Source organism: Macaca mulatta, chromosome 10 (assembly GCF_049350105.2).
Source record: "Macaca mulatta isolate MMU2019108-1 chromosome 10, T2T-MMU8v2.0, whole genome shotgun sequence".
Taxonomy (NCBI): Eukaryota; Metazoa; Chordata; class Mammalia; order Primates; family Cercopithecidae; genus Macaca; species Macaca mulatta.
Window position 1 is genome coordinate 31,385,777 of NC_133415.1, and position 25,001 is coordinate 31,410,777.

Sequence of the window (25,001 nt, forward strand, 5' to 3'; positions counted from 1 at the left end):
CAGTCCAGCTACTCAGGAGGCTGAGGTAGGAGAATCGCTGAAACCCTGGAGGCAGAGGTTGCAGTGAACTGAGATTGCGCCACTACACTCCAGCCTGGGTGACAGAGCGAGATTCCACCTCAAAAAATAATAATAAAATAAATATATTAGCCTGGCATGGTGGCGTGTGCCTGTAGTCTCAGCTACTTGAGAGGTTAAGAAGGGTGGACTTCTTAGGCCCAGGAGTTTGAGAATGCAGTGAGCTGTGATCAAGCTTCTGCACTCCATTTTGGGCAAGAGTGAGACTCAATTTCTTTGTTAAAAAGATTTTATGGCCGGGCGCGGTGGCTCAAGCCTGTAATCCCAGCACTTTGGGAGGCCGAGACGGGTGGATCACGAGGTCAGGAGATCGAGACCATCCTGGCTAACACGGTGAAACCCCGTCTCTACTAAAAATACAAAAAAAAAAACTAGTCGGGCAAGGTGGCGGGCGCCTGTAGTCCCAGCTACTCCAGAGGCTGAGGCAGGAGAATGGCGTAAAAACCCGGGAGGCAGAGCTTGCAGTGAGCTGAGATCCGGCCACTGCACTCCAGCCCGGGCTACAGAGCAAAACTCCGTCTCAAAAAAAAAAAAAAAAAGATTTTATGAATAAATAAATGAAAGAAACTGCCTAACTTGTCTTCCAAAGTGGCTGCACCATTTCGCATTCCCACCAGCAAAGAGCGAGAGTTCCTGTTGCTCTACATCCTCAGCAGCATTTGGCAGTGCTCTGGATTTTGGTCATTGTAAGAGGTGCACAGTATTATTTATTGTTGTTTTCTTATTACAGATTTTTCAGTTTTCTTTGTCCTTTCAACAGTCCTTTATCAGATAATGTTTTTGCAAATATCCCTTGATCTTCTCTGAAGATACAAGTAGAGTTGTACCAGAGGTAAGTTACAACCCAACCAGAGTACAATGTGAGTACTAGAAGTCCAAATAACGGCCTTGATGCCAAGTCCTGGCCAGTTCAATCTTCCCAGGGTGGAAGCAGTAGTCAGCTCAATGGCTGGACCCTGGTGACCTGAGCTGATCACTCAACAGGTGATCACCAGGCAGGGCCAGCACCATGCCCTAGCTCCTTGCCCCTGGAACCACCGGAAAATCACCTTTGGGGCCTGGACACTCTGATGGCCCCACGAGCCTGAGATGACCCAGCAAAGAACCTTTTGGCCTCTCCCCAATCCTACCTATCTCCAGAGCTGAGGAAGCCCTTCCCATTGTACTCCCTTTTCCCTCACCCAGGTCTGCCATGGCACACCTAACCCAAAGGAAGCCAAGCTTCACAGAGGCCCAAGAACAATCTTTTTTTTTTTTTTTTTTTTTGGACAGAGTCTTGCTCTGTCGCCCAGGCTGGAGTGCAGAGGCACGATCTCAGCTCACTGCAACCTCCACCTCCCTGGTTCATGCAATTCTCCCGCCTCAGCCTCCTAAGTAGCTGAGATTATAGGTACCCACTATCCTGCCCGACTAATTTTTTTTATTTTTATTTTTAGTAGAGACGGGAATTTCACCATGTTGGCCAGCCTGGTCTTGAACTCCTGACCTCAGGTGATCCACCCGCCTTGGCCTCCCAAAGTGTTGGGATTACAGGAGTGAACTTACTGCACCTGGCCCCAGGAACAATCTTGACAGCCCTACACCTCAGCCCCATGTCTTCAGGCCCTGGCCTAAGTAGGCACTCCAGTAAACAGAGCTCCTCTGCTGGGGAGCAAGGCTGGTGCACCAGTTCTCCACATTCTCCTACCTTCAAGCCCTACCCTGGGAGGGAAGGCATGGAGCAAGGGCCTTAAAGGATGGATAAGATGACATAAGGCTGAGGAGCGGGACAGGCCTCCCAAGCAGAGAGGACTAAAGCCTAGATGGCAGGGAATAGGAAGGAATAGCATAGAGTAAGACAGACGGCTGCAGGCAGACAGTGGGGCCCCAGGGCTACTGAAGCCATGCATCCAGGTCTGAACCACCCCCCAGCAGCTGAAACCACTGTTAGCATATTTATCTGTGGGGAGTCACCCAGGCTGGAGTGCAGAGGTGCAATCACAGTTCACTGCAGTCTTGACTTGCCAGGCTCTAGCAATCCTCCCACCTCGGCCTCCCAAGTAGCTGGGACTACAGGCATATGCTACTATACTCAGCTAATTTTTTATTTCTTGTAGTGATGGGGTCTCACTATGTTGTCCAGGCTGGCCTCAAACTCCTGAGCTCAAGTGATCCTCCCGCCTCAGCCTCCCAAAGCGCTGGAGTGCTGCGATTATAGGAATGATGCACCATGCCCAGCCAGTTTTTAGTTTTCAAGAGGAGAATTAAATGGTAGTGGTGGGGGGGAATAAGTAAACATCATTGTCATTTACAGTGCTTGAGCCACGTAAAAATAGCTTTCCCTAGCTGGGTGTGTTGGCACACCTGTAGTACAAACTACTTAGGAGGCTGAGCCAGGAGAATCACTTGAACCTGGGAGGCAGAGGTCGCAATGAGCCAAGATTGTGCCACTGTACTCCAGCCTGGGCAACAGAGTAAGACCCTGAGACAGACAGACACAGACACACACACACAGACACACACACACACGCTTTCCTGCATGAATTTTGGTTGGTGAAATCTGCTAAAGGTCTTCACTGATTGTCCAGGACTGACCAACCTCCCCTGTTCCCCACTGTGGGCCAGGTCCTGTCCGAGAAGCTGGGGTCAAGCATGAATGAGGCCATCTGGCCCCAAGTTAGCAGGTCTAGCCTCAGGCTCTGCCTCTTCCTAGCTTAAAGAGTCTGAGAATGTTCCCATACATCTGTAAAATGGGAGTAGCAGCAGCCTGCACCCAGAGTTCATGATGAGAGATAAGGACTATAAAGTCCTACATGCCTCACACATGGGCAAAGCTCAAGAGAAGCAGATTTGGCTGGGTGCAGTGGCTCATGCCTGTAATCCTGACACTTTGGGAGGCTGAGGCAGGAGGATCACAAAAGCCCAGGAGGTTGAGGCTGCAGTAAGCCATGATCGCACCTCTACACTCTAGCCTGGGTGACAGAATGAGACCCTATCTCAAAAAAGCCAAAAACAGACTGGGCGCAGTGACTCAGGCCTGTAATCCCAGCACCTTGGGAGGCTGAGGCAGGCAGATCACTTGAGGCCAGGAGTTTGAGACAAGCCTGGCCAACATGTGAAACCCCGTCTCTACTAAAAATACAAAAATTAGCCAGGCGTGGTAGCGCATGCCTGTAATCCCAGCTACTTGGGAGGCTGAGGCAGGAGAATCACTTGAACCTGGGAGGCAGAGGTTGTGGTGAGATGATATCGCCCCATTGCACTCCAGCCTGGGCAACAAAAGTGAAAATCCATCTCAAAAAAAAAAAAAAACACAAGAAAAAAAAAAGAAACCCCGTCTCTACTAAAAAAAGGCTGAGGTGGGTGGATCATGAGGTCAGGAGATCGAGACCATCCTGGCTAACACGGTGAAACCCCGTCTCTACTAAAAACACAAAAAATTAGCCGGGAGTGGTGGCACGCACCTGTAATCCCATCTACTTGGGAGGCTGAGGCATGAGAACTGGTTGAACCAAGATCGCACCACTGCACTCCTGCCTAGGCGACAGAGCAAGGCGTTGTCTCAAACAAAACAAAACAAAACAAAAACAAATCCTTTTGTAAAGACAGGATCTCACTTTGTTGCTAAAATTTTTTAAAAATTAGCTGTGCACGCTGCTGGTGCACACCTGTAGCCCCAGCCACTCAGGAGGCTGAGGTAGAAGGACTGCTTGCGGCTGTAGTGTTAAGTTGTTAGTTGTTAAGGCTATAGTGAGCCATGGTCACGCCACTGCCTTCCGGCCTAGGCAACAGAGTGAGATCCTACCTCTTTTTTCTTCCAAAAAGAGGAAGAAAAAAAAGAAGCAGTTCTGTTGTTACGTGAGGCAGGCCAGGCCTCTCACCACCCAGGGAACTTGGTCAAACTCATCTGAACTTCTCTGGGCCTCTTTCCTAGTCTGGGGCTCTGTGGATGGTCAAAGGAGTGGCTCAGGTGTGCACAAGTCACACAAATTATGTGCCTGTCCCAGAGATTTTTGGTGAAAGAGGTGTGCAAAAATTAAAACATGAGATAATACCTTCCGGGTAAAGGTCTAAAGCTTTACAAGTGAATTTCAACATTAGAGCTAAATTTGCCCTTTGGGAAGGCCGCTCAGAAATAATAAGGGATGTTAATGAAGAATCACGGTTTTATTGTAAAAAATATAAATATCACACAACATTGCAGAAAATTTGCCTCCAACTTAAGCTGCAACATTTCAGTGTCAAATAAACCAAAGATTTCAGCATTATCTATTTATTTGTTTATTTACAGATGGAGTCTCACTCTTTGCCCAGGCTGGAGTGCAATGGCGGGATCTCGGCTCACTGCAACCTCCGCCTCCCGGGTTCAAATGATTCTCCTGTCTCAGCCTCCCAAGTAGCTGGGATTACAGGGGCAGGCTGCCACACCCAGCTAACTTTTTGTATTTTAGTAGAGACAGGGTTTCACCGTATTGCCCAGGCTGGTCTCAAACTCCTGAGCTCAGAAAATCCACCCATGTCAGCCTCCCAAAGTGCTGAAATTACAGGAGTGAGCCACCATGCCCAGCTGATTTCAGCATTATCTTCACTGAACATGACTAGTGTTTTTCTGTTATGCCTGCCTTTATGTGAATGTCTTGTGCTCCCTAAGCTCATACTGCTGTATTGAGGAAATCATTTGAGAAGTAAATTAATTCCTTATGATAATTTTACACACTCTGAACTAGTTCACAAACTGAAGCTCCAGCACTTTGGAAGGCCAGGTATCACCTGAGCCCAGGAGTTGGAGGCTGCAGTGAGCTATGATTGCACCACTGCACTCCAGCCTAGGCAAGAGTGAGAACCTGTCTCAAAAAACAAACAAACAAAAAGACATCTTTTCAATCCATGTCTAAATTCTAGGACAGACTTTGCAGACTTTTTATCCACTTGTCTTTTTTTTTTTTTGAGACAGAGTCTTGCTCTGTCGCCCAGGCTAGAGTGCAGTTGCGCGGTGTCAGCTCACCGCAAGCTCTGCCTCTCACGCCACTCTCCTGCCTCAGCCTCCCGAGTAATTGGGACGACAGGCGCCCGTCACCACGCCCAGCTAATTTTTTGTATTTTTACTAGAGACAGGGTTTCACTATGTTAGCCAGGATGGTCTTGATCTCCCGACCTCGTGATCCACCCGCCTTGGCCTCCCAAAGTGCTGGGATTATAGGCATGAGCCACCGTGACTGGCCCACCTTTTTTTTTTTTTTTTTTTTGAGATGGAGTCTCGCTCTGTCACCCAGGCTGGAGTGCAGTGGCACGATCTCAGCTCACTGCAGCCTCCACCTCCTGAGTTCAAGCGATTCTCCTGCCTCACCCTCCCAAAGAGCTGGGACTACAGGCCCGCACCACAACTCCCAGTTAATTTTTTGTATTTTTACTAGAGACAGGGTTTCACCATGTTGGCCAGGCTGGTCTCGAACTCCTGACCTCAGGTGATCCACCTGCCTCAGCCTCCCAAAGTGCTGGGATTACAGGTGTGAGCCACCACGCCCGGCCCACTTGCTATTTATAAAGACAGAAAGATACTTGTTTTAAAGTGGATTTTCTTTTTTTTTTTTTTTTTTTTTTTTGAGACGGAGTCTCGCTCTGCCGCCCAGGCTGGAGTGCAGTAGCCGGATCTCAGCTCACTGCAAGCTCCGCCTCCCGGGTTCACGCCATTCTCCTGCCTCAGCCTCCCGAGTAGCTGGGACTACAGGCGCCGCCACCTCGCCCAGCTAGTTTTTTGTATTTTTTAAAGTAGAGATGGGGTTTCACCGTGTCAGCCAGGATGGTCTCGATCTCCTGACCTCGTGATCCGCCCGTCTCGGCCTCCCAAAGTGCTGGGATTACAGGCTTGAGCCACCGCGCCCGGCCTAAAGTGGATTTTCTTTTATATACAGCCTGGCTAACAATTTCCTGTATTTGCTTCTAGTCATTATATGCATGCATGTAAATAAGAGTTGATCATTTCAACCTGGGAAAGCCAATTTTTAAAAATCTGACCAAAGTTTCTCAAGTACTTAGATGCCAGGTGCTTTCCCGTCCCATCTCCAGTCCATACTCCACCCGTCCTGGTCCCCTAACACCAGCCCTGGGAAGCCAGTGCTGCCATCACTCACATTTGGAAATGGAGCAAGTGAAGTACAATTGAGTGACTGGCCTGAGACCTCTCCTAAACTCAGCCTTCCTGTTCCGGAACCCACCCCTCATATCTGCAGGTATCCATCTGGGTCCATCCTCACCACCTTTGTGGGATGCAGGGACGAGGGGAACTGGCCTTTTTCTCAAGTCTTCTACCAACATTCAATAAATTGGCAGGCCACCTTTTTAGGCTGCAAGTAAGGTAAAAATCTCAGATCCTTCACAGCTCTTGACATCAACCTCCCATGGCACAAAGCCATTTTGTGGCAGCCAAGACTAAGAGGAAGCTCTTTGCCATATGGCACCGAACCATCTGGGGTCTTTCACCCACCTGTCCTAGCTCTAACCCTGTGGTCAAATCCAATCTTCTTTTCCTATGGCAACCCTTCAAGAATCCTAAAACCCCATTCCACTTCATGTTTTCCCTTCCCAAGTAAAGACCTGGAGTCCTTCATCCCACAGAAGTCACGGTTTCATGTCACTGCTGTGAAGCAGTGAAGACAACTATACAGCTCTCTGGCAGCCACAGAGGAAGTCAAGGTGTCTTCTGGTTGTCTGACTTGGACTGCTGCTACATGGCACATCCCTGTGATGTGTTCCCACCTGGCTGTAGGACACCACAGACAGGACTCATGGCTGACTTGAAGAGTTGGATCCTAGTTTGGATCTAACTAGCATGCTTCCTCTTCATGCCAGGCTTCAGATAGACTGAAGGGTCCTGTGCACTGCTGTCACTTCTGTCTAGTGTGGTAGTGACTCCACAGCAGCGTCCTTTCCCTGTGACTAACCTTTTTCACCCAGTGAACTAACAAAGCCCAAGCTTTCCCTGCCATAGGGATATCTACTCAGACCAGCCCTGTGGGCTGCCTATCCCCACACAGTCCAGTCCACTAAGAGAGAACGAGGGGACGTGGCCTGGCCTGCTCGGAGTGCCCCAGGCTGGTTTCTATGCTCTCAAGCCTTCGTGATCCACTCTGGAACCTTGTCAAGAACTGAGTTAAGTCAGGCATGGTGGCTTATACCTATAATTCCAGCACTTTGGGATGCTGAAGTGAGTGGATCACTTGAAGTCAGGAGTTCGAGACCAGTCTGACCGACATGGTGAAACCCCATATCTACTAAAAATACAAAAACATTAGCCAGGCATAGTGGTACACGCCTGTAATCCCAGCTACTTAGGAAGCTGAGGCAGGAGAATCGCTTGAACCCGGGAGACGGAGGTTGCAGTGAGCTGAGATCACACCACTGCACTCCAGCCTGGGGGACAAGAGAGACTGTGTCTCAAACAAACAAACAAACAAAAACAACCAAAAGAGTTAAGTTTAGAAGGTTAAGTTCTCGTAATTTCTAAATATGGAATATGTCCTTACTCTACATTCGAAAGTCATAAGAACTTAACTTTGTAAATTGCCTTTAAGTCTTTATTTATTTTTCTTTGAAAGAGTCTCGCTTTGTCACCCAGGCTGGAGTGCATGACGCGATCTCAGCTCACTGCAACCTCCACCTCCTGGGTTCAAGCAATTCTCCTGCCTTAGCCTCCCAAGTAGCTGGGATTACAGGCACCTGCCACCACACCCAGCTAATTTTTTGTATTTTTAGTAGAGATGGGGTTTCGTCATGTTGGCCAGGCTGGTCGCAAACTCCTGGCCTTGGGTGATCCACCGTCCTTGGCCCCACAAAGTGCTGGGATTACAGGCCTGAGCCATCGCACCCCACCTTGTCTTTAAGTATTTATTGCCTCTTCTGAAAACAGGCTTTTTGGTTATTTGAATCACAAAATCTGCTACATAAGATTCCTCTTGTTCTAATATTGGTTTCTGAAGATGACTTCTTTGTACTGTTTTCAACAATTTGGTTTTGGGGATTTTTCATAATACAGTTCTTTGGCAACCAACGTTTCTTTCTTTTTTTTTTTTCTTTTTTTTTGAGATGGAGTCTCACTCTGTCGCCCAGGCTGGAGTGCAGTGGTGCGATCTCAGCCCACTGCGGCCTCCGCCTCCCAGGTTCAAGAGATTCTCCTGCCTCAGCCTCTCGAGTAACTGGGATTACAGGTGCCCACCACCACACCCAGCTAATGTTTATACTTTTAGTAGAGATGCGGTTTCACCATGTTGGCCAGGCTGGTCTCAATCTCCTGACCTCAAGTGATCCGCCTCCCCTGGCCTCCCAAAGTGCTGGGATTACAGGCATAAGCCACCACACCCGGCCGGCAACAAATATTTCAACACTAAAGAGTTCAATCACATTCCCTTTGGAAGTACGTATTAGTAGGAATAACTTTTCTTTTTTTTTTTTTTGAGACGGAGTTTTGCTCTTGTTGCCCAGGCTGGAGCGCAATGGCGCAATCTCAGCTCACTGTAACTTCCATCTCCCGGGTTCAAGCGATTCTCCTGGCTGAGCCTCCCAAGTTGCTGGGATTTACAGGTGCCCACCACCAGGCCCGGCTAAATTTTTTTGTATTTTTAGTAAAGATGGGGTTTTGCCATGTTGGCCAGGCTGGTCTCAAACTCCTGACCTCAGGTGATCCACTTGCCTCGGCCTCCCAAAGTGCTGGGATTACAGGCATGAGCCACCGCACCCGGCCAGGAATAAGTATTTTAGAACTGGTTTTCCAATCTTTCATGACTTCCTAATGTTCATAAACTACCTTCTGAATTATATCTACAATTAAAATCACAATCTCTATTAACTGAATTTGACAAAGACCTTTCCTTCCTTTGAACTCAAATAGCCATGAGTACTTCTCATACATAATTCACTTTTCTCCCAAGAATGGAAAAAATACAGCCCTCACGCCAAAAACAGAAGTGAAAAAAAACAAAACAAACAAACAAACCAAAACCCACCAGACATCCCATTCCCCAGGATGCTGTCAGGCCCCTGCTGCCCAGCCTGAGAATGTTCTCTGTGCATACATGGTGCTCTCAAAGGCCTTAATTTCTTTTTCTTTTATTTTTTTTTTGAGACGGAGTCTTGCTCTGTCGCCCAGGCTGGAGTGCAGTGGCGCAATCTTGGCTCACTGCAAGCTCCGCCTCCCGGGTTCATGCCATTCTCCTGCCTCAGCTTCCCAAGTAGCTGGGACTACAGGTGCCTGCCACTGCACCCGGCTAATTTTTTGTATTTTTAGTAGAGACGGGGTTTCACCATGTTAGCCAGGATGGTCTCAATCTCCTGACCTCGTGATCCTCCCGTCTCGGCCTCCCAAAGTGCTGGGATTACAGGCGTGAACCACTGCGCCCGGCCAAAGCCCCTAATTTCTGTACATCTATGCAAACTACTCATATGTCCTCACATTGACTATATTTTTTCGTAGTTTTTGCTCACACTGCCTTCCACTATGCAGTCCAGATGTTGTCACCCTCCCACCCACTGCTGCCCCTCTTCTGTTGGGTCTTAAGTGCCTTGCAGGTGGAGTCACACTCAGTGCTTAAAAGACCATGGATTCCAGGAGGGCAGCTTCTCTGCAGCCTCTGTCCACAGAGCCTTGTGTCTGGCTGTGATAGGAGCTCAACAGCCCATAAACATAGGGGGATACTCTTCCTCCCAAAAACAACTCCAGTGTGCCCTGAGGTTGATGGCAAAATTATTTTTTATGTGTGGCTCTTTGTCAGAAAACAGGGCTGCCCTCATTAGGTCTCAACCATTACAGCTACAGGGCCAGGCGCGGTGGCTCACGCCTGTAATCCCAGCACTTTGGGAGGCTGAGGTGGGTGGATCACAAGGTCAGGAGATCAAGACCATCCTGGCTAACACGGTGAAACCCCGTCTCTACTAAAAATACAAAAAAATTAGCTGGGCGTGGTGGCGGGCGCCTGCAGTCCCAGCTACTGGGGGGCTGAGACAGAATGGCATGAACCCGGGAGGCGGAGTTTGCAGTGAGCTGAGATCGCGCCACTGCACTCCAGCCTGGGCAAGAGAGCGAGACTACATCTCAAAAAAACAAACAAACAAACTATTACAGCTACAGGAGATGGAAGTAGCGGAGGGAGAAGGCAGAGTAGCACAATTAGTAGGAAGCAGAAAAGAACTGACAATTAACAGGCAAGAGCTGAGCCCAGGGAGACAGGATGCAGCTCCCAACAAAGGCCAGAGGGGCAGTGTAGAGAGGAGGAGGAATGAGGCAACTGGAGGGCATGGATTTTAGGAGCAACGTGCTGTGCAAATAAGCCTGCAGAAAGAAGGTGAGAGGTCTAACTACAAATAAAACTGCAAAACGGTGAAAGAAGCCACGAGTTCAAGACCAGCCTGGGCAACACAGCAAAACCCCGTCTCTACTAAAAATACAAAAAAATCAGCCGGGCATGGTGGTGCATGCCTGTAGCCCCAGCAAGACTCCATCTCTACAGAAAAAAAAAAAATTAAAATTAGCTGGGTGTCACAGCATGTGCCTGTAGTGCCAGCTACTTGGGAAGACTGCTTGAACTCAGGAGTTTGGGGCTGCAGTGAGCCATTACTGAGCCACTGCATTCCAGCCTGGATGACAGAGCAAGACCCTGTCTCTAAAAATAAAAATTAAATTAAAAAATTTAAAATGTTAGTGCATCAGGCCGGGCACGGTGACTCACGCCTGTAATCCCAGCACTTTGGGAAGCTGAGGCGGGGGGATCACTTGAGGTCGGGAGTTCGAGACCAGCCTGGCCAACAGGGTAAAACCCTGTCTCTACCAAAAAATACAAAAATTAGCTGCCTGTGGTGGTACACACTTGTAGTCCCAGCTAATCGGGAGGCTGAGGTGGGAGAATCACTTGAACCCAGAAGGCAGAGGTTGCAGTGAGACGAGACCGTGCTACTGCACTCTGGCCTGGACAACAAAGTGAGACCCTGTCTCAAAACAAACAAACAAACAAACAACAAACAAACAAAACCCACACATCCTTAGTATGAAGAAAATGGAATCAAAACCACAATGAGACAGCACTACATACCAACTAGAATGGCTGTAACGTAAGAAGAAAAAAAGTAAAATAACAAATGTTAGGAAGGATATGGACAAACTGGAACCTTTGCAGTGGGAATTTAAGATGTTACAGAATGGGCCCAATGGCTTATGCCTGTAATCCCAGCACTTTGGGAGGCTGAGGCGGGTGGATCACTTGAGGTCGGGAGTTCGAGACCAGCCTGGCCAACATGGAGAAACCCAGTCACGAAAGTACAAAAATTAGCCAAAACTGCTTGAACCCAGAAGATGGAGGTTGCAGAGAACTGAGATCGTATCACTGCACTCCCCACCCTGGGCAACAGAGCAAGACTCTGTCTCAAAAACAAAAATTAGCTGCGCATGGTGGTGCACACCTGCAATCCCAGTTACTCGGGAGGCTGATGTATAAGAATCACTTGAACCCAGGAGGCTGAGGTTGCAGTGAACCGAAATCACACCACTGCATTCCAGACTGGGTGACAGAGTAAGACTGTCTCAAAAAATAAAATAAAATGGAATAAAATAAAAAGAAATTGGCGGCCGGGCGCAGTGGCTCACGCCTGTAATCCCAGTACTTTGGGAGGCCAAGGCGGGCAGATCATGAGGTCAGAAGATCGAGACCATCCTGGCTAACACGGTGAAGCCCTGTCTCTACTAAAAAAATACAAAAAATTAGCCGGGCGTGGTGGCGGGCACCTGTAGTCCCAGCTACTAGAGAGGCTGAGGCAGGAGAACGGCGTGAACCCGGGAGGGGGAGCTTGCAGTGAGCCCAGATCATGCCACTGCACTCCAGCCTGGGCGACAGAGCAAGACTCTGTCTCAAAAAAAAAAAAATAAAAGAAATTGGCTGGGTGTGGTAGCACACACCTGTATTCCTGGCTACTCAGGAGGATTTCTTGAGACCAGAAATTCAAGGCTGCAATGGGCCATGATGGCACCACTGCACCCTAGCCTGGGTGATTAGCACAAAACTCTGCCTCAAAACAACAAAACATTATTATGAAGTTATGAAATGGTCTATTAAAAGCTGCATGAAGGCCGGGCGCAGTGGCTCATGCCTGTAATCCCAGCACTTTGGGAGACCGAAGTGGGTGGATCACAAGGTCAAGAGACCAAGACCATCCTGGACAACATAGTGAAACCCCGTCTTTACTAAAAATACAAAAATTAGCTGGGTGTGCTGGCACACACCTGTGGTTCCAGCTACTTGGGAAGCTGAGGCAGGAGAATCGCTTCAATCCGGGAGGCAGAGGTTGCAGTGACCAGAGATCATGCCACTGCACTCCAGCCTGGCGACAGAGCGAGGCTCCATCTCAATTAAAAAAAAAAAAAACTGCATGAAAAAAGGCTGAGTGGAAGTATGCTGAAGGTTAAGAGTAAACACGTTCACTGGGCTAGAAGCTTCAAGAAGGTTCACCACCATATCTCTAGTTCCTAAAGGGCAATACCCAAAACGTAACTGAATTTCTTGATGATGTGATTATGGGTAATATTTTCTTCCTTAGACGTTACCTTAGAATCTTCGATGAAAAAAAATTACAGAAAAACAAATGTTTAAAGGGAATAGACCTGAGTTGTGTTGGCAACAATGAAGTCTCTAGGAAGTACCTCCCCAGCCTCCCCTCCCACCTGCCCTCCTCTGTGCACTACGACCAGGGCAATCACTAAGTGGCTACCCAAGGATAGCACCTTCCACTAAGGACCAGGGCTGGGCTGCCATGCCTTCATCGACCTGGCTCTGCTTTCATCCCAACTGGGCAGACCTCAGGTGAATTTGTATAGTAGATTCCCACGCTGGCCCAGCCCGTCCAATGCAGGAAGACCTAAGGCCCAGGTTGGGGTACAAGTGTGGACCTTGGGGATGTCAGATGTTAAGAATGTCTTAACTGCTCTGGAGAAGGAAGAAGACTTTGTTGAAACACTCCTCATACAAACCTAGGGCCCTGGAAGAAAGCAATGGAGAGGACCGAGAAGAAGTGGTATACACAGGCACAAGAGCAGCCCTGACTGTGGCTTACTGTCTCCAAGGCAAAACTTTGGCCTGGATAGCTCCCCAGAGCCTCAGTCCAAGCACACTGGGATTCTACCAGCCAGCCTCCACCTTTGGCCTAGTAAGATCTTAGCCCACTGCTCCACAGCCCCTGCCAGCGTGAAACCAGAGTGAGGCCTTTGCATGAGTTGGGGCAGAACATGCCCAGCAGCAGTCTACCCTTGGAGCCGGCTAGCAGGCTCTCAGGCCACTAAACTCTCAGGGCCAGACTGCCCAAGCCTTACCACTTAAAACCATTCCATTCATTTTTATCATTTTCCAAAGAGCCACAGATTAACTGTTCACTTCTTTGCTTGGTAGGCTACACAATCTCAATTAGAAAGGGGACAAGATGTCAGATGGTCCCGGCCATCTTCAGGTCCCTAGAGTAGGCAAGGGCTGTACTCACAGGCCAACCTCTTCCATGCAGAGGTGTCTCTGCCACCCATACCCTTTGCCCTGAGCCCTAACACCATCAAGCCTAAAGAAATCTAAAGGACTCATCTTCAAAATCAGACTGGAAGCTCCCAGATTTAAACATTCTGAGCATACTAAATCATTACAAAGCATATCTTTCCTTAGTTATCCAAATGATTATGGAAATAAACTACAAATCCAATAACTGCTGATCAAATTCAGGGACTTAAAAAAAAAAAAAAGGCATGACCTTATAACCAGCATCAAGAAGCATCTATAGGAGGAAGCATGTTCCATGCTCTGCTTTGGCAAAGTAGCCAATCCATCCATGAGAAAAAATTACATACAGGACAGGGTTAGGCACAGGGCAAGGGCCTAAGGCTCAGATGTGCAAAGTGGGAAAGAAAAGGAAGAAAGAAGGTGAGTGGATGAGGAAGAACAGGAAAGGAGGGCACTCACACAGGACAAGGCTGTGAGCTGGGGTAGCTGGAAGGCTACACAACGACCAAGTGAGGCTGCCTGGTGGAGAGATGGTGCAGCTTCCGGGGAGAAGGCAGGAATGGAGACAGGTGTGGGAATCCTTCACGTCCAGCATAATCATCTATGATGCTGAAAGTAGTAGGGTCCCCAGAGACAAAACAGAACAGGAGAACAGCAGGAGACTAACAAGAGCCATGTTTAAGAGTGAGGAGGCTAAGGAGTGGCAAGACAGGAGAGAGTGGCAGGCTGGTCACAGGACTGGGGCCTGGAACGCTGCCCATGCTCTAAAAGCTCAGGAGGCAAGCAAAGGCCATGACGCCAGTGCTACCGAGCTAGAGGTGTGACAACAGTGGGGGCAGCCCGTGGGCTGGGTGTGATGTGGTTTCAGGAGAGGAAGGGGGACTGCAAACTGGAGTTAATTATAAGATAAGCCTCTTGAAGGGGAGGGGATGAAAGGATGCAGAAAAGAGTAGACACTAAGAGGGTGCTAAGTTCCAGGGAAGGCCATTGTTAGGAGGGGCTTGAGCCCATCAGAAGGCAGAAGTCTGTGAGACGGGGGAACTGGGCTGTGGGGGCAGACTCTGGAGGCATAAGCCCCAGAAAAAGACATGGGGTGAGGTGAACATGTGGGCAATTAGGAAAAGGGACTTGAGACAAATGGAAGGCACAGGTTGGAGGGGACCAGGAATAAAGCCCGAAATACAGGTATCCAAAGGGTTAGAGACATGAATGCAAAACCAAGAGAGAAAGCAAAATATCTAGAGGGCAATGCTTGTCCCCTCCCAAGGAGCTCAGAGAAGAAGGTCCTACTGATCCATCAGGCCAGGCGCAGGGAAGCCAGGAAAAGAGCAGGAGCACAGACACACTCCTTTTCTCTGTGTCCACAGATCTGCAAAGCTCAAGAGCCCCTGAATTTGACAAAACCAGTGCCAAGATGTGACTCTACTCAGGACCCAAGGCTACACTCCCTACCTTATCACCCTAGAGCGACAGCCACTTCTGTGCATCTGCTGGCTGCCTAGACTAAGAGCCTACTAAGGAGCAGAAAAACAAGCCCAACAGCACACACATCACCTTAAAGAATAATCTGGTAGGAAGTGGAAGTGTTCAATACTCACAGGAACAATAAGCCCTTGCCAAGTCAATAAATTAGCTTCATCAACCTGGATGTTACGGAAGTTTTTCATCCCACATTTGCGGATTTCTTCAAGCTCCTGTTGATTGACAAAGCATAAAGGGGTGTCAAATAGGGGAAAGCACCACATATTAAGATCCCTCCTGATGCCCTCAAATTAAACCAAGTGCCAACAATGCCAATGTCAAAATTGGAGAGTGAGGACTAAACTGTGCTTGGAGTGGTTAAGGAGGCATGGAGCTGCCATGGCGGTCCCCTCTGCAAGGTCGTTGCCTCTACCCATGCCCCAGACCAAGACAAGTCCCCACCTCAGTGAACCCCCTAAACACGACAGGGGGAACTGTGCTTCTGCAGATGTACCACCTCCTCTTTGGGTTGGTCATCATGCCTGTTTAAATCCCTCAGCACCCTGCATAGGGCAGACACGTGGCAGGAGCTATACTGAGGTGCTGTACACCTGATACCTTCCAATCAAGATTCATTAAGCACTGATTATGCATCAGATGCTGAGAACCTAAAGATGAATAAAACTGGGGACTGGGAACAAACCAGACACAAACACATATCCAGTTTTCTACCCAATGCTGTAAGTGTGATTTCAGAAGGACTCCACCTCAACATGGGCACACAGCAAAGAGAACCATCCAGTCTGGGACTGGGGTGGGAGTGGGGGGTGGGGTGGGGACGGGAAACCTTCAATGAGCCTCAGTTTCCTCAGCTGCAAAACAGACCCAGAATGCAGAAAAGGAAGGGGAAGCCATGCTGTGGGCAACAGGACCCCTTGCAAATATGTGGGGTTATTGGTGTATGAACAGTCAATGCAGCAAGTGCCACTTCACCCAGAAAGCACAACTTCACGACTTCAGGGTCCTGCCTGAGATGTCTTCAGAACTGTCACTTGTTTTTCAACTGTGCGCCAGCCTGACATTTCCCATTGCCTCCAACACCTCAGTGAATGCCTGGCAGGTGCTATAACCCAAGCCACCCAGCATGCCCTCCTGCCAGCACGTCCTCCCGCCAGCACACCAGCCTCGCCAACATTCCTCCACTGTTGACACACGAGTGCCACTTAACCTGCCTCAGCCCGGCCTCCCATCCAGTGGCACAACAGCTGCCTCCACACCTGTCAGGCACCTTCTCTTCTGCAGCCTGAGCACCATCCAGCTAAGCCCTGCCTCCTTTGCCAGGCTGCTTCCTCTGGCCCAGCTCCAGCACCCTCCAGAACCTCCTTATATGGTGCTTCAACTCAAAGTGGCATGGGGGCTCCCTATTAGCCCTCACATCAAGCCCAAAAAGCTCATACTTCCATCATACAGTGGTAGTTTAAAAGGCACCCTGAGGCTACACAGGCAGGGAAGGAAACAATTTGCAAGGAAGGGGGAACCAGAGTTCAGGTTACTGGTTATGAGTAGGAAGATGTACTGGGCGCCCGGCCCAGAGCAGCAGAGAGGGAGTGCGCGCTGAATGAACGCACGGAAGAGGTGGAACACACTGGTGCTTCATAGCAGGCAACAGGCACAAGTTTCTCCGCACAGGGTGCTCCTGCCTGTCACCCTAATCTGCCCACCACGATCACCTGGACTTGGGCCGAGCCCCAGAAATTCTGGTCCAGCAAGGGTGGGTGGATCTTGAACACAGGGATTTCTCACAGGCTGTGCCTGTGGTGAGAAGAGGCACCGCTGGGAGAGATGACGGATCTATTTCTCCCTGAGGTGTCAGCAGCATGGGCTGCAACCTTCTGCAGTGAGGAATGGAGTGGTCTGGCCCTTCTCCACCTGCATGAGGTCCCTCTTTCCCTGCATAAGGAGGTACGGAACCTGAGGGACCACTCCAACCCGCCAGCTGCTACCTGGTCCTCCTGCTCACTCATCAGAAATGCTCCCCTGGGGATTATGAAGCCTGGGCAGACTCAGGAAGGGGAAAACATCTCACACCCACACTACCACCTCCTTCCACTCTCCAAAGAGAATGTAAACTCAACGAGGGCAGGGATCAGGAAGCCCCGGTCCTGCCAGGGCCTAGCTCACAGTGGTGCTCAAACATGTGCTTAATGACCAGGTTGGTGGGTAGATGGGAAGCTGGGGCTTTGGGAGGAAAAAAGAATCTGGGGTGGGAAGGATTTTCTATAACTACAATTCCAATGTTTGGCTTTTTTGACCTTGGCTCAAGACACTTGACTAAGATTCTTGGCTAAAGACAGAATATAGCATGCATGTCCCTTAAGGCTGGAGTCCTAGCAAACAAAATGTTTTAAACCAAATACAGATAGGAAAAAAATATGCCAGATAGAACTTTGAAACTAGACAACTAACAAAAGAAGAAACAACAGTGAATATTTATGGGAGAAAACAAATTTTAAAATCATCTGTAAATAGTTTATGGTTTCAAAAATCCACACTCCAACGGTATAAAGTATGGGCAATGGCTGGGTGCGCTGGCTCATGTCTGTAATCCCAGGACTTTGGGAGACCAAGGTGGGTGGATCACCCAAGGTCAGGAGTTCAAGACAAGCCTGGCCAACATGGTGAAACCCCATTTCTACTAAAAATACAAAAATCAGCCGGGCGTGGTGGCGGGCACTTGTAATCCCAGCTACTTGGGAGGTTGAGGTAGGAGAATAGCTCAAACCCGGGAGGCAGAGGTTGCAGAGAACCAAGATCGTACCACTGCACTCCAGCTTGGGCGACAAGAGCGAAACTATCTCCCAAAAAAAAAAAAAGTATGGATGATAAACACAAAGTAAATTCCACAAGAATTACAAAAATATGGCAAGATGGAACTCAACTGTAACATGAGAGTGAAAACCTGTATCTTGCTCAAGAAAAAGGAGAGGAGGCAGTCAGTGAGGAGCACTATAGGCAGGAGTGCAGAAAGGACACTTACTGGTGCTTTGGGATCAAGGAGATCCAGGGGATCCACAAAGAGAAAAGCAATACTGCCATGGGAGTGAGCCACACACCTGGCCAGAAAGAAGAACGGGTAATCCTGAGGATGCTAATGAGAGCAGGGTTGGGAAGCTCAGAGAATCCAAAGCAGGGTTATCAGATAAACTCCTAACTTACCTTGCCGTCAAGTTAAGCTCTCCAAAGACAGAAGAGGCAACCTCCTTTACATAATTCTAACCAACAAGGAAGAACTGATTATAAGGTAGAAGTGAGAGAAACAGACAAACAAACAAACAAACAAACAGGCCCTGACATCTTCAGAGAATGATGAGCATCCCATAGAAGAAAATTTCTCAACAGCGTGTTGCAGGAATCCAGATACGACTCTGCACTTGAGCCTCCCAGGCCCTTCCTTACCCTGAGACAGATGCCAGGCATTGTGACCAACCCACCCCAATTTCCCAACGTCCTCTACAGCTTCCACTGAGAACCACGGGCACTATGAGCGGCCAGGATGCTAAAAGACCTGCATTGCACAAGATCAGCCCTGTGGACAGAAACCATTTAGCCCAAAATGCCAATCATGCCTCCACTGAGGAAAACAACTTCAAGAAGATAAATTCAGGCCGGGCACAGTGGTTCACGCCTATAATCCCAGCATTTTGGGAGGTCAAGGCGGGTGGACTGCTTGAGCCCAGGAATTCGAGACCAGCCTGGCCAACACGGCAAAACACTGTCTCTACTAAAAAAAATACAGCCTGGGCGCGGTGGCTCACGCCTGTAATCCCAACACTTTAGGAGGCCAAGGCAGGTAGATCACGAGGGCAGGAGTTCAAGACCAGCCTGGCCAAGATGGTGAAACCCCATCTCTACTAAAAATACAAAAGATTAGCTGGGCGTGGTGGCAGGCACCTATAATCCCAGCTACTCGGGAGGCTGAGGCAGAGAACTGCTTGAACCGGGGAGGCGGAGGTTGTAGTGAGTCAAGATTGCGCCACTGCACACTAGCCTGAGTGACAGAGAAAGACTCTGTCTCAAAAATAAATAAATAAAAATAAAAAATAAAAAAAGTAGCCAGGCATGGTGGTGTGCGCCTGTGGTCCCAGCTACTTGGGAAGCTGAGAGATGAAAAGTGGGAGAATCACCTGAGCCCTGGCAGTCAGGGCTACGCAGTGAGCCAAGATTACAACCACGGCACTCCAGCCAGGGCAACTGGAGTGAGATCCTATCTCCAAAAACAAAAAAAGGAAGAAGAAGAAAGAAGAAAAATCGGAAACATTCAGAGATCAGTTCCATCTGAATATATGAGACTCAAAAGGCCAGATGACTCAAACCCTCAAGATGGTTGTAAACCCTCAAGCAAAACTGTGCCCCGATAACTGAGAATGGTCCTGATAGTGAAGAATTAGGGAAGGAATTGAAGGAAACCAATGTAAACTCCAAGAAGTGGAATTCAAAAGGATGTTACAAATGACAGAAGAAAGGACCTGATAAAAACCACAAGAGCAGCCCAGCTCTAGAACAGTTAGGAAGACCAAAGCCAAGAATGACAGACGCTTACAAACAACACTCCCACAAAGGTTTGTTTCAGTTCTGCTCAGAGCAAGAAGCAGCCCAAATCAGCTGCTCAGGGCTGATGGTGCAGTGCTGACAAATGGAGAGAGAAGAGTTCAAGGGAAAGCGCCAGGCAGCTCACATGTTCCTTCTCTTGATGGGGACAGCAGGCTTCCCAACCAGGGCAGGTGGTGCAGGAGAAAGAGAGCAATGCTTCTTAGAATGAGGTCCACTTCTGAGCCCAAGTAGACTTCAGTGTATAGAGGGAAACTGAAAGAGCCCAGGGGTGCCACCCAGCTCCTGAAAATGGAAAACATCCACACCCCAAACTCAAGTCCAGAGAGCTCGATGCCCACTCCAGGACGAAGTGTGGAGCATGGCAGAGAGGGATGGTTACTTAACAGCTCTGCAAGCATTAACAGGAGAGATGGGCCCTGGGCCCCAGCAGAAGGCCACCGACCTAAGTCCTGAGAGGAGATGGGAGACCAGGAGACTGCTGTGTACAGCCAGTGCTCAGTCACACGGCTCAGATGTACACACCTGCGTCTTGGCAAAGCAGTTAACAAAGTTTCTCTTTTGCTTCTTTTTGGGGTCTACAATGAAGCCTAGAAAACCGTTCAAAATCTCCCCAGATGATCCTCACACAAGGCCAGGTTCCAGAACCCATCAGGAGCCATTCATCAAGAAATCTAGGCTGGGCACGGTGGCTCACGCCTGTAATTCCAGTACTTTGGGAGTCCGAGGCGGGCGGATCATGAGGTCAGGAGATCAAGACCATCCTGGCCAACATAGTGAAACCCCGTCTCTACTAAAAATACAAAAATTAGCTGGACATGGTGGCACATGCCTGTAGTCCCAGTTACTCGGGAGGCTGAGGCAGAAGAGCTTGAACCAGGGAGTCAGAGGTTGCAGTGAGCCGAGATCGCACCACTGCACTCCAGCCCGGTGACAGAGCTAGACTCTGTCTCAAAAAAAAAAAAAAAAAAAAAGACATCTATGCCAGGGCTAGGCATGGTGGTTCATGCCTGTAATCCCAGCACTTTGGGAGGCCAAAGCAGGTGGATCACATAAGGCCAGGAGTTTGAGACCAGCCTGGCCAACATGGTGAAACCCCATCTCTACTACAAACACAAAAATTAGCTAGGCATAGGGGTGCATGCCTGTAGTTCCAGCTACTTGAGAGGCTGAGGCATGAGAACCGCTTGAACCAGTGGGGCAGAGGTTGCAGTGAGCCAAGATTGCATACTGTACTCCAACTCCAGCCTGGGCGACGGAGCGAGACTCTGTCTAAAAAAAAAAAAAAAAGGCCAGGCACGGTGGTTCATGCCTGTAACCCCAGCACTTTGGGAGGCTTAGGTGGGTGGATCACGAGGTCAGGAGATGGAGACAATCCTGGCTAACACAGTGAAACCCCATCTCCACTAAAAATACAAAAAATTAGCCAGGTGTGATGGCACGCACCTGTAGTCCCAGCTACTCAAGAAGCTAAGGCAGGAAAATCACTTGAATCCAGGAGGCGGTGCTTGCAGTGAACCAAGATGGCACCATTGCAGCCTGGGCAACAGAGTGAGACTCCGTCTCAAAAAAAAAAAAAAAAAAAAAAAGGCCGGCACAGTGGCTCACGCCTGTAATCCCAACGCTTTGGGAAGTAAGGCGGTGGATCACTTGTGGACAGGAGTTCGAGAGCAGGCTGGCCAACATGGTAAAACCCCGTCTCTATTAAAAATACAAAAATTAGCCAGGCATGGTGGCGGGTTCCTGTATTCCCAGCTACTTGGGAGGGGGAGGATGGAGAATCACTGGAACCCAGGAGGTGGACGTTGTGGTGAGCTGCGATCTCGCCACTGCACTTGAGCCTGGGTGACAGAGCGAGACTCCGTCTCAAAAAAAAAAAGGCCAAGCGCAGTGGCTCAAGCCTGTAATCCCAACACTGTGGGAGGCCGAGGCAGGCAGATTACTTGAGGTCAGGAATTCGAGACCAGCCTGGTCAACATGGTGAAACCCTGTCTCTACTAAAAATACAAAAATTAGCTGGGCATGGTGGCGCACACCTGTAGTCCCAGCTACTCGGGAGGCTGAGGCAGGAGAATCGCTTGAATCTGGGAGGTGGAGGTTGCAGTGAGCCAAGATCATGCCACTGCACTCCAGCCTGGGCAAAAGAGTGAGACTCCGTCTCAAAAAAATAAAATAAATAAAATAAATCTAGGCCAAGAGCCAGGGGCGGTAGCTCACATCTGTAATCCCAACACTGGGAGGTCAAGGCAGGAGGATCACTTAAGCTCAGGAGCTCAAGACAAGCCTGGGCAATATAGCAAGACCCTATCTCTACAAAAATTAAAAACTTAGCCAGGTGTGGTGATGTATGCCTGTGGTCCCAGCTACTCAGGAGGCTGACTTGGGATGACCAGTTGAGCCCAAAAGGTTGAGGCTACAGTGAGCCATGATGGCGCCACTATACTTCAGCCTAGTCAACAGAGCAAGACCCTGTCTCAAAAAAGAAAAAGAAGGCCGGGCGCGGTGGCTCAAGCCTGTAATCCCAGCACTTTGGGAGGCCGAGACCGGTGGATCACGAGGTCAGGAGATCGAGACCATCCTGGCTAACATGGTGAAACCCCGTCTCTACTAAAAAAAATACAAAAAACTAGCCGGGCGAGGTGGCGGGCGCCTGTTGTCCCAGCTACTCTGGAGGCTGAGGCAGGAGAATGCCGTAAACCCGGGAGGCGGAGCTTGCAGTGAGCTGAGATCTGGCCACTGCACTCCAGCCTGGGCAACAGAGTGAGACTCCGTCTCAAAAAAAAAAAAAAAAAAAAAAGAAAAAGAAACAAGAAAAGAAAAGAAATCCAACAGCACCAGACGACTCTTCCCCCTGCAAAATATGTAGGAATCCTGCCATCCAATATTTCCAACTAAAGCTCTTTGGTGCAACCCAAATGAGCAGTGTGCAGAATCCTACCAAGTCAGCCTGGTGATTTCCCCCCTCTATGTCTTTCCCCAGGATGTCTGCTGGAAGGATGTCCCCAACTGTCCTGCCTATCACCAGCCCCACATCCCCAACATGCTCATCACTGAAAGCCTCTCTCAAATGCCCATTCCTCTAAGGAGCTCCCCAAGCCCTGGCTAAAAGTGATGCTCCTTTCTCTCAACAGCCACTACAATGTTTCTGTACAAAATAAAGAAAGGCTGGATCAAGAAGAGCTGAGGAGAATCGAATGGCTTTAGAACTGGTGGCCTGAAGTCACCCTGGTGAGAAGTGGGCTGAGAGAGATGTAGTCAGATACCACATATCAGGGAAGGAACGAGTATAGGCTTAAAGACTAAACCTGTAAGGGTCCTTGATAGCAAAACAACACCCCAAGCCACAGAATGAAATATTTTAGAGATCCAGTGAAGACCTGGACTTGGTTCCAAACACTTAATTTTTCACCTAGTACAAGGCATGAACCTTAGCAGCAGCGTGAAAAACTGACTGGTTTAGCTAACCAATCGTTTGTGCCGTGTTTAACGTCCAGGCTACCCTAAACTATTCAGAGCCAAATGCTGTGTCCAGTTCTGGACATCGTACTTTAGAAGACCACATCAAATAAGGGCTGCTCAGGACAAGAACAGCAAGGACCATGTCCTACCAGGAACAATCAAAAGAACCAGGAACCTATGGCCTAAAGAGATGTGAAGATGACACACATCTGTCTTCAAATGTTAAAAAGTTCACCTGCTGGCTAGATGAAGTGGCTTATGCCAGTAGTTTCACATTTTGTTGTTTTTTGTTTGTTTGAGATGGAGTCTCGCTCTCCAGGCTGGAGTGTAGAGGCGTGATCTCAGCTCACTCCAACCTCCACTTCCCAGGCTCAAGCGATTCTTATGCCTCAACCTCCTGAGTAGCTGGGCCTACAGGCATGCACCACCACGCCCAGCTCATTTTTGTACTTTTAGTAGAGATGGGGTTTTGCCATGTTGGCCAGGCTGGTCTCCAACTCCTAACCTCAAATGATCTGCCCACCTTGACCTCCCAAAGTGCTCCTGTAATCCCAGCACTTTGGGATGCCGAAGCAGGAAAATCACTTGAGGTCAGGAGTTGAAGATCAGCCTGGGAAACACAGTAAGACCTCATCTCTACAAAAAAATCAAAAATGAAGCGGAAAGACTGCCTGAGCCCAGGATATCCAGGAAGCAGTAAGCCATGATCATGCCACTGCACTCCAGTCTGGGTGACAGAGCGAGACCTTGCCTCAAAAAATTAAAATAAAATAAAATAAAATTTAGGCCAGGGCCGGGCACTGTGGCTCATGCCTGTAATCCCAGCACTTTGGGAGGCCGAGACGGGCGGATCACGAGGTCAGGAGATCAAGACCATCCTGGCTAACACGGTGAAACCCCGTGTCTACTAAAAATACAAACAAAAAAAATTAGCTGGGCGTAGTGGTGGGCGCCTGTAGTCCCAGATATTCGGGAGGCTGAGGCAGGAGAATGGTGTGAACCTGGGAGGCGGAGCTTGCAGTGAGCCAAGATCGCACCACTGCACTCCAGCCTGGGCGACTGAGCAAGACTCTGTCTCAAAAAAAAAAAAAAAAAAAAAAATTTAGGCCAGGCACGGTGGCTCATGCCTGTAATCCCAGCACTTTGGGAGGCCAAAGTGTGCAGATCACAAAGTCAGGAGTGCGATACCAGCCTGGTCAATATGGTGAAACCCCATCTCTACTAAAAATACAAAAATTAGCCAGGTATGGTGGTGCACGCCTGTAGTCTCAGCTATTCGGGAGGCTAAGGCAGAAGAATCGCTTGAACCCGGGAGGTGGAGGTTGCAGTGAGCTGAGATCACGCCACTGCACTCCAGCCTGGGTGACAGAGCAAGACTCTGTCTCAAAAAAAAAAAAAAAAAAAAAAAAAAAAACAAAATTTAGGCCAGGCACGGTGGCTCATGCCTATAATCCCAGCACTTTGGGAGGCTGAGGCGGGCGGATCACCTGAGGTCGGGAGTTTGAGACCAGTCTGACCAACATGGAGAAACCCCATCTCTACTAAAAATACAAAATTAGCCGGGCATGGTGGCGCACACTTGTAATTCCAGCTATTCAGGAGGCTGAGGCAGGAGAATCGCTTGAACCCAGAAGGCAGGAGGTTGCGATGAGCCAAGATCGTACCATTGCACTCCAGCCTGGGCAACAAGAGTGAAACTCCGCCTCAAAAGAAAAACAAATTAATTTAAAAAGTTTACCTATAAAGGATTCAACTTTCTACAGGAGTAAAAAAGAAAGAATTGGGGCAAGTATTCACTATCACAGGCAGCTTTTGACTCAGTGCCAAACTCTTAAATGCCACCTCCGCGTGGTCCAACCCCCCTGACTTGGGGCAGCAGTCATCATGTCACTATAGATA

The 25,001-nt window shown here is 49.0% G+C and overlaps 1 protein-coding gene and 2 long non-coding RNA genes across 14 annotated transcripts in view; 1 reads left to right on the forward strand and 2 right to left on the reverse strand.

The window, feature by feature from the left end:
• The window catches only part of UBE2L3 (ubiquitin conjugating enzyme E2 L3), a 53,532-nt gene that overhangs the window by 12,011 nt on the left and 16,520 nt on the right, over positions 1-25,001 (reverse strand). For 11 of the 12 annotated variants that reach the window (XR_013398565.1, XR_013398569.1, XR_013398568.1 and 8 more), the window contains exon 2: positions 15,173-15,268. The exons of the other annotated variant lie outside the window; for it this stretch is intronic. Coding sequence is in view for 2 of the 11 variants with exons in the window: in NM_001193593.1 (NP_001180522.1) it covers positions 15,173-15,268 (96 nt within the window). In the remaining 9 variants the exon portion in view is untranslated. The remainder of the gene's footprint in view (positions 1-15,172; positions 15,269-25,001) is intronic. 12 annotated transcript variants of the gene reach the window in all.
• Positions 1,324-7,001, reverse strand: LOC144331954 (uncharacterized). Its single transcript, XR_013399574.1, has 3 exons — positions 5,968-7,001; positions 3,277-3,452; positions 1,324-2,036 (listed from the first exon to the last, which is right to left on the reverse strand). It is a non-coding gene; the product is annotated as an uncharacterized LOC144331954 (long non-coding RNA).
• On the forward strand, positions 8,107-15,270 carry LOC144331957 (uncharacterized). Its single transcript, XR_013399577.1, has 2 exons — positions 8,107-8,381; positions 12,217-15,270. It is a non-coding gene; the product is annotated as an uncharacterized LOC144331957 (long non-coding RNA).